Source organism: Diabrotica virgifera, chromosome 8 (genome assembly GCF_917563875.1).
Source record: "Diabrotica virgifera virgifera chromosome 8, PGI_DIABVI_V3a".
NCBI classification, from domain to species: domain Eukaryota; kingdom Metazoa; phylum Arthropoda; class Insecta; order Coleoptera; family Chrysomelidae; genus Diabrotica; species Diabrotica virgifera.
In genome coordinates, this window is record NC_065450.1 from 47,367,206 (window position 1) to 47,387,588 (window position 20,383).

At 32.9% G+C, this 20,383-nt stretch overlaps 1 protein-coding gene across 1 annotated transcript in view; it reads left to right on the plus strand.

Moving 5' to 3' along the window:
* LOC126889947 (pre-mRNA-processing-splicing factor 8) overlaps positions 1–20,383 on the plus strand; it is a 194,841-nt gene that overhangs the window by 127,804 nt on the left and 46,654 nt on the right. Inside the window, exons 12-19 of the mRNA XM_050658702.1 lie at positions 4,093–4,239; positions 4,294–4,444; positions 5,966–6,142; positions 10,232–10,795; positions 11,800–11,969; positions 12,844–13,120; positions 16,681–16,841; positions 19,807–19,998. Of these exons, the coding sequence (XP_050514659.1) occupies positions 4,093–4,239; positions 4,294–4,444; positions 5,966–6,142; positions 10,232–10,795; positions 11,800–11,969; positions 12,844–13,120; positions 16,681–16,841; positions 19,807–19,998 (1,839 nt within the window). The remainder of the gene's footprint in view (positions 1–4,092; positions 4,240–4,293; positions 4,445–5,965; positions 6,143–10,231; positions 10,796–11,799; positions 11,970–12,843; positions 13,121–16,680; positions 16,842–19,806; positions 19,999–20,383) is intronic.

A 20,383-nucleotide genomic window follows, 5' to 3' on the forward strand; every position in this document is an offset into this window, starting at 1 on the left:
ATTGAGGGGGTTAGAAGTAAAAGGGTTTAAGTGCAATTTTCTGAAAATAAGCTCGAAGTACAGATTCGCATACGTAAATAGTATTATAACTTGGTGGTAAAAGGATTCAAGCATATTTCGCCCTACAGTCGCCATCAAACGCCATAGTCTAGTCGCAACATAGGGGGTCCCGTGAGCAATTTTAGCTCGCCGTGATTTGATGGTGGTATTATAGGTTTTTTGGGTGGCTAAATCCAATGGAAGTGGTCTGGAAGCCCAACAATGGTGCGTTTAATTGTTATTAACAAATTATTGTAAAATTAGGTATTTTTCAGGAATTATTAGAAGCCCTGTAAATAAATTGATAGTGTTAAGGTCTTCTCTGGTGTATTTTTGGTCGCTGAATCGAATACGACTAGTAGCAATTACTCAAAATATGTTCTTATTTTGTTAATAACAAAATAATTAAAATCTTGAATGGGTTGCATGTGAGAGTTGATTTTAAATGAAGTAAAAGTCAGACTTACTCTCAATCTTTATTATAACTTCCGACGACCGGTTTCGCTCTTTAAAATTTGTAGAGCATCTTCAGGTCAAAGGTAACAAGTTACAAAATGATTCGGATATAAGGTGCTATCAACTCAGTTTTCATTATCATGATGTTTCTTTTAAAGTTATGTTAACGGGATATGGTGGAATAGACGGACGATGCAGCAAAGGTAAACAAATCTATGGGACTTAGGTGTTCTTGAGGGTGATGAGATAGTTGGTGTAAGTTAACCAGCAAATCTATGTCTGTTATTATGTTTGTGTAAATCAAATTAGTGAATGACTTATTTACAATTTTACAATTTTAATGTGTGTTGATTTTAAAGATTTTATTTTTATTTTATTTTAATTTTATCTATATTTATATATATATATTAAAGAATTCTATTTATTATTAATGTAAGATTGACAACGTTTGGATCGTAAATGTATTAAGTAATTATTGTGTATGTTAGAACTTGATTGTGCAGTTGCAAACTGATTATTTTAAGGTCAAAACCAGATCTGTGACGTGTACTGCTCGTGTGGGACTATTGTTCTAATAAGAGTAGGGTGATCGAAAGCTTTTTAATTGTAGTTAAAATGCCATATCGGCAGTCATATAATAAATAGCAATACAAAGTAAAAAGGTGGATTTAAATTAAAAATTAAAACAGCAATGTAGGTAAACAAAACATTACAAATTTAAGGGTGGAGAATTGGAATAGAAATTAAATAGAAATGTAAATGTATTAGGAAGTAATTGTTTGTGAATAGCAACTATGTTTTAAGTGATATAAGCTATGGATAGATATTAATAAACTATTGAACCAGATAATGGAAATTGGTAGTAAATTATATTTTCTTGGTATACCTACATTGTGTTATGTGTTATGTACATAACTAGCAAGTATTTATTTATTGACAAAAATTTTATAACACAATGTAGGTATACCAAGAAAATATAATTTACTACCAATTTCCATTATCTGGTTCAATAGTTTATTAATATCTATCCATAGCTTATATCACTTAAAACATAGTTGCTATTCACAAACAATTACTTCCTAATACATTTACATTTCTATTTAATTTCTATTCCAATTCTCCACCCTTAAATTTGTAATGTTTTGTTTACCTACATTGCTGTTTTAATTTTTAATTTAAATCCACCTTTTTACTTTGTATTGCTATTTATTATATGACTGCCGATATGGCATTTTAACTACAATTAAAAAGCTTTCAATCACCCTACTCTTATTAGAACAATAGTCCCACACGAGCAGTACACGTCACAGATCTGGTTTTGACCTTAAAATAATCAGTTTGCAACTGCACAATCAAGTTCTAACATACACAATAATTACTCAATAGATTTACGATCCAAACGTTGTCAATCTTACATTAATAATAAATAGAATTCTTTAATATATATATAAATATAGATAAAATTAAAATAAAATAAAAATAAAATCTTTAAAATCAACACACATTAAAATTGTAAAATTGTAAATAAGTCATTCACTAATTTGATTTACACAAACATAATAACAGACATAGATTTGCTGGTTAACTTACACCAACTATCTCATCACCCTCAAGAACTCCTAAGTCCCATAGATTTGTTTACCTTTGCTGCATCGTCCGTCTATTCCACCATATCCCGTTAACATAACTTTAAAAGAAACATCATGATAATGAAAACTGAGTTGATAGCACCTTGTATCCGAATCATTTTGTAACTTGTTACCTTTGACCTGAAGATGCTCTACAAATTTTAAAGAGCGAAACCGGTCGTCGGAAGTTATAATAAAGATTGAGAGTAAGTCTGACTTTTACTTCATTTAACAAAATAATTGTTTATTCGCCGAAAAGCTCCAAATAATGCGCTATCTACAGCAAGTTTGTAGTCTTTTTCATAGTATTTTTATACGCTAAATCGATTGCCACTACTCGTGATCGCTTAAACCACGTTCTGTACGTTTATAGTACGTTTACTCACGGTTTTTTGCTCTAAATTTTAAAAAACCACTTGGAATGACACGACATTTGGCATACACGTAGCTAACATGTCAAACAAAACAAGTGATATTGTGCCGATGTGTGCTTTTACCCTGGGTGTGAGTTTCACCCCGTTTCGGCGGTTCTTTTTTCTATAAGTAACTATTTTCAATGGGAAATAAGCCACAATTTTATCAAAAAATAGGTATTTATGTCCCAAGTCAGTAACGTGACTCTTTATCGAACGAGTCTGATATTACGAGAAGAGAGAGCGAAGCGAGTGAGGCGAGTAACAGACGAGTTCGATAAGGAGTCTTTACTGACGTGGTGCATACAAAATTTTATCGCCAGCATATATTTTTTTAATTTAATGTCGTCCGAACCACGGGTTATAAACGACAACAATGGAAAATACATATTAAAAATAAATAGAGATTATAATATTAAGTAAATACATAATGTACTAACAAAAATTATACCTGAAAAATTTGTGATACAATTAAATGTCATTTATTCCTATTTCCGTTAAAAACTGTATTATGATATTGTTGATATTTGTATTGACTCTAAGAAGCTCAGATATGTTCCTGGGAAGGTTGAGTTTACTTCTCGTTTGCTGGTATATTTGACAATCGGTTAAGATATGTTTTATTGATATAAAATAATATTTGCCAACATAATTTGATATTGGTTTTAACACCTTGCAATTTACAATTTGAGAACTTTTCAAATTTTAAACGTCATAATAATTTCATGACAGTGATGACAGATAACTTGCAAGATGGCCGCTTTCGATTTTTAATCGATAGTTATGAATATTGCATAATTACTAAATCGGTAACGTTTTAATTTATTTTATATGAATATAATTACAAAATACTACAGAATTTCACTTTTTGACATAAATTTAATTGATAATATAGCAAATTGCGTACAATATTTTTAATAATTACAAGTAAATAAATTTTAAGTCCACTCAAATATTCGCCATTCGATTACTGCCATCGACCACTTACATTCAATCTGGGTTAATTTTATTAATCGCGGCAGGTAAAGTAAAATTCTTTCAGTACTATAAAGTGCTACTTTACTGCCGCAAATGAGGGCAAATGAGTACAATAATGAATGACTTTAGTGACAGTTGGCGATAAAATATTTTATTAACGTTTCGACGCCCAAGTCGGGTGTCGTTGTCAACTTGGGCGTCGAAACGTTAATAAAAAATATTTTTTTGATAAAGTTGTGGCTTATTTTCCATTGAAAATAGTTGATTATAAAAATGCCACAAGGAAATAGCTTTAGAACAACATTCTCTATAATAAGTATTTCATGACTTCCGCATTAAGTCCCTCGACTCTGATTTTTGTTTTTGTTGATGCCGCTATCTTGAGTGTGAAGTATTTTATGATTATTCTTATTTTACATAATTAGGCTATGGTCGCTACTTACATCTGCTAAGTTGGGACATCTTCTGTCGATTATTTGGAAAGATTGTTATAGTTGAGCTCTATAATTGGAAGCACTGATTGGAACGCAGTTATCAGTTGACGCTTAACATATTTTTTAATTCAACAAATGTTACAGATTTTCTGCAGAAGAAGCCAAAGATTTGATCCAAAGATACCTAACAGAACATCCAGATCCTAATAATGAAAACATTGTCGGTTACAATAATAAAAAATGCTGGCCCAGAGATGCAAGAATGCGTCTAATGAAGCACGATGTTAATTTGTAAGTATTTTAAAACTGTATTGACCTTTGTTTCAAGTTGCATTGATGTTTTAGGGGAAGAGCAGTATTTTGGGACATTAAAAACAGATTGCCGAGATCTGTTACAACTATTCAATGGGAGAACAGCTTTGTTAGCGTGTACTCTAAGGATAATCCCAATCTGTTGTTTAATATGTCTGGATTTGAATGTAGAATACTACCAAAGGTAAGCTTGCGCAAGTATCTAAAAAATATTTTTCTTTATTACGATCCAACATTTTTTAAAATCTGTTTTACAATGAAAACAATAAGTAAAATTGTTTGTCTTTACAATGACAGAGAGATGTAAGGTCCAGTGACCAAAGCATCACGACACACATTGGTTTGCTTACCGGTGAGATACGCACATACTTACACTGATTCGCGAGAACGAAAACTAAAAACGGCACAGAGCACAATGGCTGCGCTCTGTTGCAGGCGTAGCTTCCACTGCTGTAGGCTCTGTCAGCATATCAACTCAAGTCAAATTTATTGATCACATGCGACATTATACAAAGTACATGTATGAGACAAGTCAAAGTTACAGACATACATCTTAAAAGTATATAAATTAATAAATACGATAAAACATACTTAAAAATTTATTTTTAGAATATGGCTCTAGCTCACAAATTATTGATGTACACATCTCCGAAAGTTTGGCTGATGTAAATTCATTCGTATATCTATTGGCAATTTGTTAAAGAAACTTATCGCTGCATAATGTGTGCTACCTTCCAACAAAACATAACGATGTTGTGGAAGCATAAAGTTATTGTCTCTGAATCTTGTTGAATAAACATGGTTAAATTGAAATTTATTAAATTCATAAATTTTACAATGTAAATACATTATACACGAAAATATATACAGACCAGGCATTGTAAGAATATTTTTTTGTCTAAAGATGCCTCTACAAGAATCTCTAAATTTCATCTTATACATTATCCTATCAGCTCTTTTCTGAAGTACGAATATCTACAGACTTAAATGCCATATTTGGCTTTTGAGCAAAAGTGGGCAAAGTATACTGTTTTTAATATTGATGTATTAAAGAGACGTGAAAGAATTCTCAATGCATAACATGCGCTACTTAATCTGGATTTCAAATTAGAAATGTGGTTTGACCATTTACAATTACTGTCTAAAAGGACCCCCAGCAAAAAGCATCGCTTAGGTAGCTCCAAGGGATCATATCGCTTCAATGTCTTCGCTTGTTGGTTGTTGAAAAGATTGTGTTCCGGGGTGTTAGGACCGCAACCTATTTTGATATTGTTCAGAAGATTTTTTGCACTCTTCAGAGACTGCTAGTACCTGCAGATCTCTATGTATTGCGTCATTCTCGATATACCAAGGAGCATTAGCGATTGTTCTCAGTTTTGAATTGAAATCGTTGTATGTTCGTAATATTAGATTTGCTAGCTGATCCCCAGAGCTGCGAACCATATGTCCAAATAGGTTCTATTTTTGTTTTCTATATCAGCAGCTTGTTGTCCATCTGTAGGTGAGAGTTTTTTCCTAGCATCCAGTAAAATTTTCTGTATGAAATTCTCAGTTGAAGTCTTTTTGTCCATATATGTTTGGTCCAAATACTCTTTATACACCTTCTTTTTCTTAATAATTGCATTTTGTTAAATAAAATCAATGTATATTTTTTAATTTTGCCTTTATTTATGTCATGTTACTCAACAAATATGTCTCTTTTTAGTGCCGTACGCAACACGAAGAATTCACCCATAGGGACGGAGTATGGAACCTTCAACATGAAGGAAGTAAAGAAAGAACGGCTCAATGTTTCTTGCGAGTAGACGATGAATCCATGAGTCGATTTCATAATAGAGTTCGACAGATTCTTATGGCTTCAGGTTCAACTACATTTACGAAGGTACAAACTTTATAAATTTTATGTATACAATTATTAAAAACGATGGAAATGGGATTATTTAAAGAGAAATTCATATTTCAAGTCGGTACCCAATTTTAATAATGTAGTAATTTACTCACGGGTTTTGCTCCAAATTTTAAGAACCGCTTGAATTGACCTGAAATTTGGCATACACATAGCTAACATGTCAAAGACAAAAAGTTATAAAATAAAAATGTATACCATTTTTATTCAGTTGCAATGCGAAGGCAAAACAATCTTACTTTTCAATTAGAATACGGAGTGCAGTCCAGTCCCTTGAATCGCGATTTTCGGCTCTTATTGGAGCCTCATTGGAAAGAACGTAGGCACTGTTCACCATATTTTAACTGATTCGCATCGAGAGTTTTTCCCACCCATTGCAACCGAAGTGATGATAGTAGGTGGCTAGCGCCATCTGTCATTGAAAGACGAAGTAGTTTTCAATCCTAATAGTAAATTATTAATATTGAAAATATTAAAAATATTACTAAAAGATTTTTAAATTGAAAACTTATTGGTACACTTTCCTGGTGACACCTCCAAGACTTCTACAATTTGCAAGTCAAATGGATGCTGCAGTGAAGACGAGAGGGAAGGAATTCTACACTATGCAATTCACATCCCCCGTCTGCAGCTGGTAAAGTTCCAACGGAAAAATGCACCTAGTTACTCTACGGAGGAATACGACTATAAAATAAAAATGTATACCATTTTCATTCAGTTGCAATGCGAAGGCAAAACAATCTTACTTTTCAATTAGAATACGGAGTGCAGTCCAGTCCCTTGAATCGCGATTTTCGGCTCTTATTGGAGCCTCATCGGAAAGAACGTAGGCACTGTTCTCCATATTTTAACTGATTCGCATCGAGAGCTTTTCCCACCCATTGCAACCGAAGTGATGATAGTAGGTGGCTAGCGCCATCTGGCATTGAAAGACGAAGTAGTTTTCAATCCTAATAGTAAATTATTAATATTGAAAATATTAAAAATATTACTAAAAGATTTTTAAATTGAAAACTTATTGGTACACTTTCCTGGTGACACCTCCAAGACTTCTACAATTTGCAAGTCAAATGGATGCTGCAGTGAAGACGAGAGGGAAGGAATTCTACACTATGCAATTCACATCCCCCGTCTGCAGCTGGTAAAGTTCCAACGGAAAAATGCACCTAGTTACTCTACGGAGTAATACGACTATAAAATAAAAATGTATACCATTTTTATTCAGTTGCAATGCGAAGGCAAAACAATCTTACTTTTCAATTATACTACTGAATAAATTATACTAATGAATAAAAGCAAGCAAGCAATTTGATTTAACCCGACCTGTGGGAATGTCCACCCTCTCGAAAGAGTACATTCGGGTGTAACAATTCATTGGGGCGAGGTGTTTTGACCCGAGTATATACAGGGATCACCCCACCTCGCTCCAATGCCCCAGGCCATCCCTTTCCCCCCCATAGCACGCTGATGCGCGATGGGGGCACAACTATCGTAGTCAAATGCTCTTCACAATGGAATCCTGGGTAATAAGATTCCATTGTGGTACCCTAATCGAATGCAAAAAACTAGGCCAGCGTGATGCGCTCTATGCCTTTATCTTCTTTCTTACTTATCCGCGGAACTAAAAATTGCTTGCTTGGGCCCCGAGTCATCGTGCTGAGCCCTAGTGGGCTCCGCCCGATGACTCGTTGCTCGAGTTTGTATGTGTTTTATGGTTTTTTATAATTTTTTTTGGGGGCTTTCGCCATTTTTTATTTTATTTATATTTTTTTGGGGGCTTATGCCCTTCTGTAATTTTCTAAAATTCACTTACCTTAGAGGCGGTCGTGGTACTTGATCTTCGTTTGTAACGCTGTCTTCGGCACTTGTTTTCGAGCTACGAACTCACTACTATCACTTATCACTTTTGTACTCTTATCCCACTATTTGTTGCTTCGGACGTCTGTGCTTCCATCGGTGGAACTCATCATACCTTAGACTAATGAATAAAAATGGTATACATTTTTATTTTATAGTCGTATTACTCCGTAGAGTAACTAGCTGCATTTTTCCGTTGGAACTTTACCAGCTGCAGACGGGGGATGTGAATTGCATAGTGTAGAATTCCTTCCCTCTCGTCTTCACTGCAGCATCCATTTGACTTGCAAATTGTAGAAGTCTTGGAGGTGTCACCAGAAAGTGTACCAATAAGTTTTCAATTTAAAAATCTTTTAGTAATATCTTTAATATTTTCAATATTAATAATTTACTATTAGGATTGAAAACTACTTTGACAAAAAGTTATATTGTGCATATGTGCGCTTTTGTACTGGGGGTGAATTTCGCCCCTTCTCGGGGGGTGAAAATAAGGGGATGTCAAAAGTACGGAAGTGGATAAACTGACTAATTCTAAGAAACTTTTGTTCTATAGCGTTTTTTCACCAAGTCAATATTTTCAGAATTATTTGCGAGTGAATATATTTAGTTTTCAACAAAAAAAAAAACACGTTTTTAGACGAATTTTCGCAAATAACTCAAAAAGTAATTATTTTATCGAAAAAACCTTAACAAAAATATAGCTTGTAAAAAAGTAAAAAATTGGTGTATGTATGAGGTCTCTAGAACCAGTAGAAGCAGAGTTGTAGCTAATAAAAAATAGGTTCATATTCGTTAAATTCCAAAGCGAATATTTCAACGTGAAACACCCAAAAAATGATGCACTTTTTAAGGAAAACTCATTACAACTTCTTTAAAGTGTTTGTTTATTGAATTGTTTGAATTGAAGTGTGAACCTATTTTTTATTAGCCACAACTCCTCTTTTACTGAGTCTATAGATCTCATAAATACACCATTTTTTCACTTTTTGTGAGCTATATTTTTGCTAAGAATGGTTTTTTCGATAAAATACTTACTTTTTGAGTTATTTCATTTTTTTTTTGTTGAAAAATGAACATATTTACTCGCAAATGACTCGAAAAGTATTGACTTAAAAAGCGCTATCGAACAAAAGTTGCTTAGAATTAGTCAGTTTATATATTTCCGGACTTATTTTGAACGTATATTTTTTCAACCCCGAGAAGGGGTGAAACTCTCACCCAGGGCAAAAGCAACATTGGCACAATATCATTTTTTTTTCTTTGACATGTTAGCTATGTGTATGCCAAATTGTTTATAACTAATTTATTCTATTTTTATTTATAACTACTATTGTATAAATCCTATTATTATAACTTCGTCACATAGGCCGGTCAACTTTGACCGGTTGTATCTCACGAACCACTTCTCGAAATTTATCTTTTTTTTTAATGGAAGTGTCCTGTCACGTCCTTTCCAATACCGTTTTCTTAATTTAATTTAATCTAATAGTCGCCAAAATATTCAATTTGTTTACAACCCAAAAAATTGTTAATAACTTACAATACAACTTAAAATATTCCTGGGGCCGCTCAAATAGTTCAATTTCAATTCTGTAAAGTTCGTTAGCTAAGTATAGTGCCTTTTTATTCGAAAATCATAGTTATTCTGGTGTATCGTGATTATTCTGATTATTATTGCGACCGTAAATTTTTAATTAACAATTTAATTGTTGCTAAAATATTTGTTAGATTGTCGCCGGCTTCCGGAAATATAATCTAATACAAAAAAGCTTTTATGTCACCAAGCTATTTTTGATAAATAATTTGTTCCCTAAAATCTTAGTTGAAAATTAAATACTTTGTTGTCAAAACCCGGATTTTCCGAGGAAAATTTTCGTCGAAGTAAATTGAAAAAATATCTGTGCAGGATTAAATTACGGTTAATTTTATTTGGGTGTTTTTGGTTTAAAGTTAAAATTTTCGAAGTAACAGAGCAACAATTGAAAAAAAAAAGATTTCATTTCAAGATAGCATATTTTCTGCGGACTTTTCACACCTTTATTACTAATATATGCGATCTTAAGATTCGATTCCAGGAATAAAATAGCTGGTAAATCAAATCTCCCAAAAATAGCCCATTTTTCGATAATATGCCCAGACTACATTGTTAATTAACACTTTTACATACCTGTAAAACCTTAATTTGCATTCTTTCTTTTATAATTTCAGATTGTAAATAAATGGAACACAGCTCTAATAGGATTGATGACATATTTCCGAGAAGCCGTGGTAAACACCCAGGAACTACTAGATTTACTCGTAAAGTGTGAAAATAAAATACAAACTCGTATCAAAATCGGTCTTAATTCAAAAATGCCTAGCAGATTCCCTCCAGTCGTATTTTACACCCCCAAAGAATTGGGTGGATTGGGTATGTTATCCATGGGCCACGTGTTGATCCCCCAGTCAGACTTGAGATGGTCTAAGCAGACGGATGTAGGAATCACTCACTTCAGATCTGGTATAAGTCACGATGAAGATCAGTTGATTCCTAATTTGTACAGATATATCCAACCGTGGGAATCTGAGTTTATAGATTCGCAGAGAGTGTGGGCTGAGTATGCTCTGAAAAGGCAAGAAGCGAACGCTCAGAATAGAAGGCTGACTTTGGAAGACTTGGAAGATTCTTGGGATAGAGGTATACCTAGGATCAATACGCTTTTCCAGAAAGATAGGCATACTTTGGCGTACGACAAGGGATGGAGAATTAGGACAGAATTCAAACAGTACCAAGTAAGTTACAAATTTCTTAATCTGACGATAAATTTCTTCCATTTGTGATAATTTTGAATTGGCTTAATGATTTTGTGTTCAGTTTTGCTTGTAATATCGTCGCTACATGCAATCCAGTGTAATTGTCGTGTTATTGTCTTTCCTTTCATTATTTTATTTATTATATCAGTATCATCAGTATTCATCTTATCCTGTATTTATTAAAGTTTCCTCCAAGGTCTTTTGCGGTGCTTCCAATGACCATATATTGCGTTTTATCATAATTAATTTTCAAACCTCGGCTTCCAAATTCTTCTTCCAGCTTTTTTGTCATGTAGACGGTGTTGTCTTTGTCTTCTGCTAAAATTATTTGATCATCGACAAACAGGCTATGGATATAGTTGTCATAAATTTTTACTCCCATCTGTCCACATTTCACGTTCCAGTGTTTGATGCCTGGTTGCACCAACAAATCTTAAGCTCCAGCTTAGCCCAGCTCAGCTTATAGATAGGGCCACTTTAAGTCTCACTTACGTTACACCATAATTTTCTATTCTTATGGCAAGCTGAAAATTGATCTAAGACTCAAAGGTGCATCTTATCCTGTATTTATTAAAGTTTCTCCCAAGGTCTTCTGCGGTGCTTCCAATGACTATATATTGAGTTTTATCATAATTAATTTTCAAACCTCAGCTTAAAAATTCTTCTTCCAGCTTTTTTATCATGTAGACGGTGTTGTCTTTGTCTTCTGCTAAAATTATTTGATCATCGACAAACAGGCTATGGATATAGTTGTCATAAATTTTTACTCCCATCTCACATTTCGTGTTCCAGTGTTTGAAGTGTTTTATCTATATACAGTTTAAATAAAGTTGGTGACAGGCAACATCCTTGTCGAAGTCCTTTATCGATCTTAAACTGTTTCGAGTGGGTTTTTGCTACGTTTATTCTACATTCATTATCTTCGTAAAGCAATTTTACGGCATTTATTACAACTAGCCTTTAATTCAGCTTTATTTATTTAGGTACTAAAACAAAATCCGTTCTGGTGGACGCATCAAAGACACGACGGCAAATTATGGAACTTGAACAACTACCGAACTGACATGATCCAAGCTCTTGGAGGTGTAGAAGGTATTCTCGAGCACACATTATTCAAAGGAACTTATTTCCCAACATGGGAAGGTCTCTTCTGGTAAGTTAAAAATTTTCTATATTTTATGCAGTCAGAAATTGTGACATTTATTAAATTGCTAATAATAATTCGTAGCGGGGATGGCACATGAAGCAGAATAATAATTGGAGCATTATTTCCGCAATGGTTTTGTGAAATTTATTATCTAGTGAAAATATCCTTATGATTTCATATTTTTCTGAGCATTCGATTGCAACGTAATTATGAAAAAATACTGGTGCAAGCTTCACAGTGTTCTAAATAATATCCTAACGTTGTAAGGAAACGGGTTTGATCATAGGAATGAACATTGATGTGATTGATGATTTGTTGCATCCGCACATTACAAATTTCCAAAATCTAGAAGAAAGCTAGAGTATTGGCCTTCTTAAAACCAGGGAAGGATCCAGCGGATGTAAACAATTTTAGACCAGAACAAGAAGGATTCCTTACCCTCTCAAACAAACCCTTAACCTCGCCTAACGCATTGAATATGGTTTTCAACGGAAAGAAATAACAGAGATATCGTTCATAGCCTTAACTGTTGCTGATACAGTTAACCATCACTGGCTGTTGGTAAAACTGTACGAAATTACAAAGGATTTCCGACAGGATATCCTACTTACAAGGTTGATGGAGATATATCTCCATAACAAACGCTTCTTTGGAGGACAAAGGACAAAAAATGGTCTCCCACAGGGAAGTGGAAACGTAAAACGAAAAAAAAAAACGAAGAAATCAATTGCTCTGTACTTACTGAAAATAATCTTCCTGAAAATTATATAACAGACAGTGTGATAAAGATTCTTGCATTAAATAATGGATATAATAATATTAAATGTAAAGATGTAGGTATGTATATTCAAAACGTGTGTTAATATTCTTTTACTTTCAGGGAAAAAGCTTCTGGTTTTGAGGAGTCAATGAAATATAAGAAACTAACCAATGCCCAAAGATCTGGTTTGAACCAGATTCCAAATCGTCGTTTTACCTTATGGTGGTCACCTACAATAAACAGAGCTAACGTATATGTTGGTTTCCAAGTACAATTGGATTTAACTGGTATTTTCATGCATGGTAAAATACCCACCTTGAAAATTTCCCTCATTCAGATTTTCAGAGCTCACTTGTGGCAAAAAGTCCATGAATCGATAGTTATGGATTTGTGTCAGGTAATATAATAAATTTATTATTTTAAAACGTTTTTATATACGCTTGGTCGGTGTCACAATCTCCGCAAATTTTGTAATCCATTTTAAAAATACTTCTAGGCTATCTAGGTACCTGAAATTTTCAGAATAGCTTAGAACTAGCTAACAATGCAATATTTAACTGTTATTATACAGGGTGTTTGATTAGTGGGGTAAAGCTCCGTAGATCCGTTATAGTAATGGATAGCGATAAAAGTTAATAACAAAAATTGTAGACAACTTTGAACTTCACATTACAAAATTAGTTAGAATGTTACAGGGTGTTCGATAACATAGTGACAGATCAAAGGTATGTTTTTTTAAATGGAACACCCTGTATTTTATTTTATATTCAAAATCTTCCTAACTTCTTCATTACAAAAATATAAAGGTTTAGTATGTTGTACAAGGTGTTTACAAAGTTATAACCAATTTGATATGAAAATCGTAACAAGTTTAACTCCCCGTACAAATAAAAATAAGCACAACGGCAATGGTTTATTACTGCCGTATTTTTTTATTTATTGTCAAAATTTTCATAAATAATCGATATTGCTAATTTTCTTTATATTGAATACAGGGTGAGTCAAAACTCAAGTACATTATTTTCTCAGTAATTTTAAATGAAACATCCTATATTTTATATCACTATCGAAAAGTACCATCACCGTACCAATTTTTATATAACATTCCCTATGTCTAAATTTATTAGTTTTCGAGATATTTTCATTTTTCAGAGCAAATTATTAATTACGGGTCTAAATCTATCCAAATTTACAATTTACGATTACTGATTATCAATCTGTAATCAATGTTGGTTACAATTTTTGTTATTAACTTTTATTGCTATCTATAACGGATCTACGAAGCTTTACCCCACTAATCAATCACCCTGTATAGATAAATCGATTTTTTTTTATTTAAAACTATTTTGAAAATGTGACTAATGCAATGATATTTTAAAGTACGTTAATAAATCGATATCTACAAATTGATGGTGGGTCAGTGGCATTAGACTGCAGATGAGAGTTCCCTAGTTCGAACACGGCTGTTGCGTATCTTTTTTTAAATTTTTTTAATCAATAATTAAAAGTTGATATACTTAAAATTCATATTTTATAAGTTAATTATTATATATACCATTTTAAACAACCGTGATATTATAAAAAGTACTTTTTTATACTAGTGTAATTTATGGAATTATAATTTTAACAGTTAATACACCTACTAAAAATTCATATTTTATTCTTTCGAAACATGTTGGGTCCTGTATATAACAAAACCGTGTTATAAAAAGTACTTTTTTATTATAAGTAGTGTAATTTTTGGAATTTTAAGCATTTTATATCGTCAAATTATTTTATATTCTCTCCTATAAATAATAAAAACGTTTTATTATAAAAAAGTTCTTTTTTATAAAGTGTAATTATTTTAAAATAAAAATAAACGGTTTCGTTTTGATTCAAATCGAGTTTCTTGCCATCCCCTGACACGTGTTTCTAGGTTTACCCGTTATCAAAGAGGCTTTGCAAGAAGACTGATTTGAACCAAAACGCACCGACTAGACGGTAAATAAATACCTGGTCAAACAGTTTACTTGAATCGCCGAAGTATCTGCGCTATTTCAGAGTTTCGATCAGATCAACAGTGAGTTCCTTTGCTTTACCAACATTTAGAATACAAATGATTGAAGGCTAGTTCTGTTTTACACTCACCGGCACAAAATTCCGCCACCCAAAATTTTTGATTAAGTTTGACAATTCATAACTATATTATTTGTGCTCCGATTTTCAAGATTCTTGCATCAGTTTGTAGGTACATGTATTGATATCGAGTGGTATTATTCCGGTAACACCAACATTTTGCTTGCATAGTATTATACAGGGATGACTGGAGACGTTGTATTTTCTCCTAACTTTAAGAAATTCTGTGGAAAAATTGAAGAGCTGATTTTGTTTTAGAGACGTTTCATATTATCCCGGAGGCATTATTAAAATTTTGTTTTTTTGAATTATCCGAATATCTCTTGTAAGGGCTGTACCATTTTTTGTAAATAAAAACACTAATGGATAAACTATTTAGATGGGAAATAAGCCACAATTAAATTGAAAAAATAATTTTATTAACATTTTGAAGCCCAAATCGGGCTTCGTTGTCTAATGTAAGATAAATTTTGTTTCATATACTGGTTTTGTAAATTTTTCCCTAATACATGTTCTTAATACATTTAAATCAGTACTTATAATATTATTTCAACTTCAACCACTGGAAATACAAAAAAAGAGAACCACCTATATAGAGTCCAGCTCCAGTCCAAGTTTAAACATATATTGGTATAATATTTAAATAATTTATGTTATTTATAAATTCGAAATGTTAATAAAATTATTTTTTCAATTTGATTGTGGCGTATTTCTCATCTAAATAGTTAATCATAAAAATGCTACAAGGAACTAGCTTCAGAACAACAACACTAATGGACTCATAAAATAGAGGTTGGATTGATAAGATTAGAATGGCCCGCATGCAGCCCAGATGTCAGTCCTATCGAGCATTTATGGGATGAATTAAAAAAGCTATTCGTCGTCATCCTAGGCATCCAGAAATTTTTTTACAGTTATGGCCCTGGTAAAGGAATATCGGGCTCTTCCCCAGGATAATACATCTTTATTCGATGCCAAACAGATTGCGAGCACTCGCTGTTGCAAGAGGTGGACATACCCGCTATTGAATTGTTTTGTTTTGTGGTTAATTTTGTTTTGTTTTGTTAATTTTAGTGCGTTTTTATCTAATATTTATTTTTATTTATTTTATAATTTTTTATTTATTTTTATTTACTTTTATTTACTTTATCTGATATTTTTAATTAAAAAAGCAGTGTTTTTATTTACAGCTCTTATAAGAAAAGAGATATTCGGATAATTCAAAAAACAAAATTTTAGCGATACCTTCAGGAGAATACAAAAGGAGTATGAAACAAAATCAGCCCTCCAATTTTTCCACAGAATTTTTTAAAGTTAGGATAAAATACAACGCTGCCATTCACCCCCCGTATAATGCCCTCTAAACAAAAAAATTTTGTTGCTGGAATAATGACAAAACGACCACAATGCATGTACCTACAAACTGATGCAAGAATCTTGAAAATTGGAGTACAAATAAGAAATTTATAGATTGTCAAACTTAATTAAAAATTTTGGGTGGCGGAATTTTGTGCCGGTGAGTGTATGATGAATCCAAATTTAGCTCATGTTAACTTGAAAGACGTCGCAGAGATTGGAGAAGGTTAGGTAAAAAATTTGTTGCAGCGTGAAAAATTTTGGGGCGATTCAGTACTATAAATGAAGATGGCTTGCTAAGAGTCCAAACCTTAATCCGATTGAACATGTTTGAATCAAATTGTAGAGACAGCTTAAAGCTCACCCTATTCGTCCAGATATCGTGGAAAACCTATGTAATGCAATAAACATGGGAGAAATATTTTGTGTTCTTGTTGATTTGTTGATCTAATACACTAATATTAATATCTTATATTTTCTTAGGTATTTGATCAAGAATTGGACGCATTAGAAATTGAAACTGTCCAAAAAGAAACTATCCATCCTAGAAAATCATACAAGATGAACTCATCTTGTGCGGACATTTTACTGTTTTCGGCATATAAATGGAATGTATCCCGACCGTCATTATTAGCAGACACAAAGTAAGTATCCAAAACAATCGCAAGAGCGTAAATGTTTTTAGTATACATACAGGGTGTTTGGTAAAGAATGGGCCATAGCTTAACCTTAGATTGCTAAGGTTAAAATAGGTCGATTTAAGCTAACTTACTTTAGTACAAAAGTTGATAATAACCGAAATACAGGGTGTCAAAGTTAAACTTTTATTTTATTTATTCTTGAATATTTCCTAACACGCATGGGATAATAACACGAAATTTGGTAAGCGGAGTTTTTGGGAAGAGAAATCTTAATCCGCTACCAAAAATGATGTATTGCCCAGAGGGCGCTACATACGCCTTTCATCGCTCATTAAATAGGTTAAATTTTTTTTATTACAAAACTCTACATACCTTTTGACTCAAAACTTTTATTCTATTAATATTTTTACTTAAAAAAGGTATACTATATTCATAAACTCAAACATTTTTGAGATAAACGCATTTTAAATCTGCGAGGCAACACAATTTTTTGCTTATTATCATTGTAGTTACACCCGAAAAAATAACTTCAAACCATAAAAATTTACAAAAATGTATCGCAAATTTCTTTAGTATACCTTTTTTAAGTAAAAATATTAAGAGAATAAATATACATCATTTCTGGTGGTGAATTTAGATTTCTCATCCCAAAAAACCCCCGCTTACTAAATTTCGTGTTGTTACCCCATGCCTGTCAGAAAATATTCAAGAATAAATAAAATAAAAGTGTAACTTTGACACCCTGTATTTCGGTTATTATCAACTTTTGTACTAAGGTAAGTTAGCTTAAATCGACCTATTTTAACCTCAGGAATCTAAGGTTAAACTATGGCCCATTCTTTACCAAATATCCTGTATAATAAGCGAGTCTTCTACAGCTGGCGACGTGTCTCGCATCGTAATTTCCAGCGTTTTCTGTCAAAGCAATCTTCAGTTTTTAGATCTCTGGCGTTCATTGCATCTTTGACATCTTCTCTCCAGGATCGTCTTGGTATACCTCGTTTTCTTCAATTTTTAAATTTTTTGCCTATCTATTTTCAGGTATTCTGTGAAAGTGTCCATACCAGTTAAGTATTTTGGCTTTTATTGTGTCTATATGTCTAGATAATTTTGAATTTTTCTCCTAATATCTTCGTTACTCACCCTATCAAGTCTAATGAACCGGCAACATCTTCTCCAATAGTTCATTACCGTGACCTTAACTTTTGATTTGTTTCTTTAGTTCATTTTCCAGAGTTCGGCGCCGTACAACCCAATACTTTCTATTATTGTGTTTATTTTATTATTCCACAATAGTCAGTGTAGCCGTCTGGTGATGATCTTGCTTTGGTCAATCTATTTCTTCGTTACTCCCTGCTTTTGATGATATTTGGACTTCCAAGTAATTTAAGGTTTTTGTTGGTTTTATAATTCCCATTTCAAATTGTAGGCTTTTTGGTTTTTGTCCTACAGCTAAGTACTCGTTTTTTTTTTTATAAAATAATGGTGAGGCCTCACTTGGTCTAGTGTATCGTGTACAATATATTGTCTTCGATTGAGATGCTCATATTGCAGCAGTTTCTTATCCGTAGTGAGAGCGCCTCATTTAGGTTAAGGAGTATAGGTGCTATGTAGCAGCCTTGCTTTAGGCTCTTACTAATAGAAATTTCTTTAATTAATTTGTCTCCAGTTTTAATATTTACCTTCATATATTTGTAAAGCTGTTGTACTGATTGTATTTTTTTGCTTATTCCTTGTTTTTCCATTGCTACCCAGAGCATTGAAATTAGTACACTATCGTATGCCTTTGACAAATCTATAAAGACTACATGAGTTCAAAGGTTGTGGGCTAATCTTTTGTCAATAATCTGCTTTAGAGAAAATATGTTGTCCATACAGGATCTACCTGCACGAAAGCTATTTTGTTCTTCTACATCTGTCATCTCTTCTTCAATTTTATTTTTTATTATTTTTCCATAGTCTTGAGAGTGAATTTATGACACTTAGCTCCCTTTAGTTTGAACAATTCTTTCTATCTCCTTTTTTGTAAATGTTGTTAATATGTGCTTTTGTCCACTCCGCCTGTAAGTAATGTCATTTATTGAATAAGGTGAAAACGTACATCAGTAAGTCGCGTAATACTTGTGGGCTGTGTTTTAGTAATTCGTTCGCTATACCTTGTGGTCCGCATGACTTTCGATTTTTTAGAGTTCGTATTGTATCCTCGACTTCATCGAGACTTTCATCGTCTTCATCGTAATCCACGTCATATGTTGTCGTACTGGTGTTCGTGAAATGCGGTCTTGTTCCAGTTAAAAATTGTGAGTAATTTTCGATCCAAGATCTTTCTTCTATTAAATCTGTCCTCCTCGTTTCTTTTCTGTTTGTTCTCAGATTTTTTACCGTTTCAGTGCTTATCTTGATCTTGTTGACCCTAATATTTGTTGAGCTCTTCGCGTTTACTTTCCCAGGAACTTGTTCGTCTATCATCTGGGTCATTTGTTTGCAGCCACTTTTGGTATGCCTGTTTCCTGTTGTGTACTACATTAGCGATGTCATTTGTTTACCAAAATGAAGTATTTTTTGTCAGTTACTTTAACTTTACTATATTCATCTCATTAAACTCGAAACGTTTTTGAGATAAACGCATTTTAAATCTGCGAGGCAACACAATTTTTTGCATATTATCATAAAACCATAAAAAAGTACAAAAATTATTGCAAATTTCTTCAAGTAGAATCTGCGATGCAATGACATAAATATGAGAACTGACACAATTATTGTCGTTTCAAGTTTATTTTTCGGGTCTAACTACAATGATATGCACAAAAATATGTTGTATCGCAGATTTAAAATGCGTTTATCTCGAAAACAGTTGAGTTCAGCTAAATGAATTTGCTTCTGTTTAGCCGAATGCTTTTTACTTCTTATTAAATGGTTACAAGTTTTCAATCTTCCGTTTGTTGAAAGAAAATACATTCTATTTTAGGGACACAATGGATAATACAACGACTCAGAAATACTGGATCGATGTTCAACTTAGATGGGGTGATTACGACTCCCACGATGTGGAGAGATATGCTAGAGCCAAATTTTTAGATTATACAACTGATAATATGTCTATATATCCATCTCCGACTGGAGTTCTTATTGCCATTGATTTGGCATACAATCTGCATAGGTAAGTTGCTAACGTTGGTATAGTTTATACTTCAAATAAATAAAATTTGATTGCATCAAATAATGTTAATCATGTAATATACAGATTGAGTTTTAAGTATGAAACGCGTCAATTATCTCGAAAAGCTTGCGAGATTTTATAAATTTTTGGTGTGTAAGGGTCTTGTGTTGCGGCCGATATTATAGTGGTATTTATATTATTGTCAGATCTTCCGTTTTTCTGTAAATTTAATAAACTTTCTTATTTCAAATGGACCACCCTGTATATTTTTGCCTTTTGAATGCCTTAAGAAATACTGATTATTTATCATCTAATGTTCCCTATCCGCTGTGAGCTCGTAGGTAGAGGGGATATTTAAAAGTTCGTGAGCGCCTGTAGTGACAAG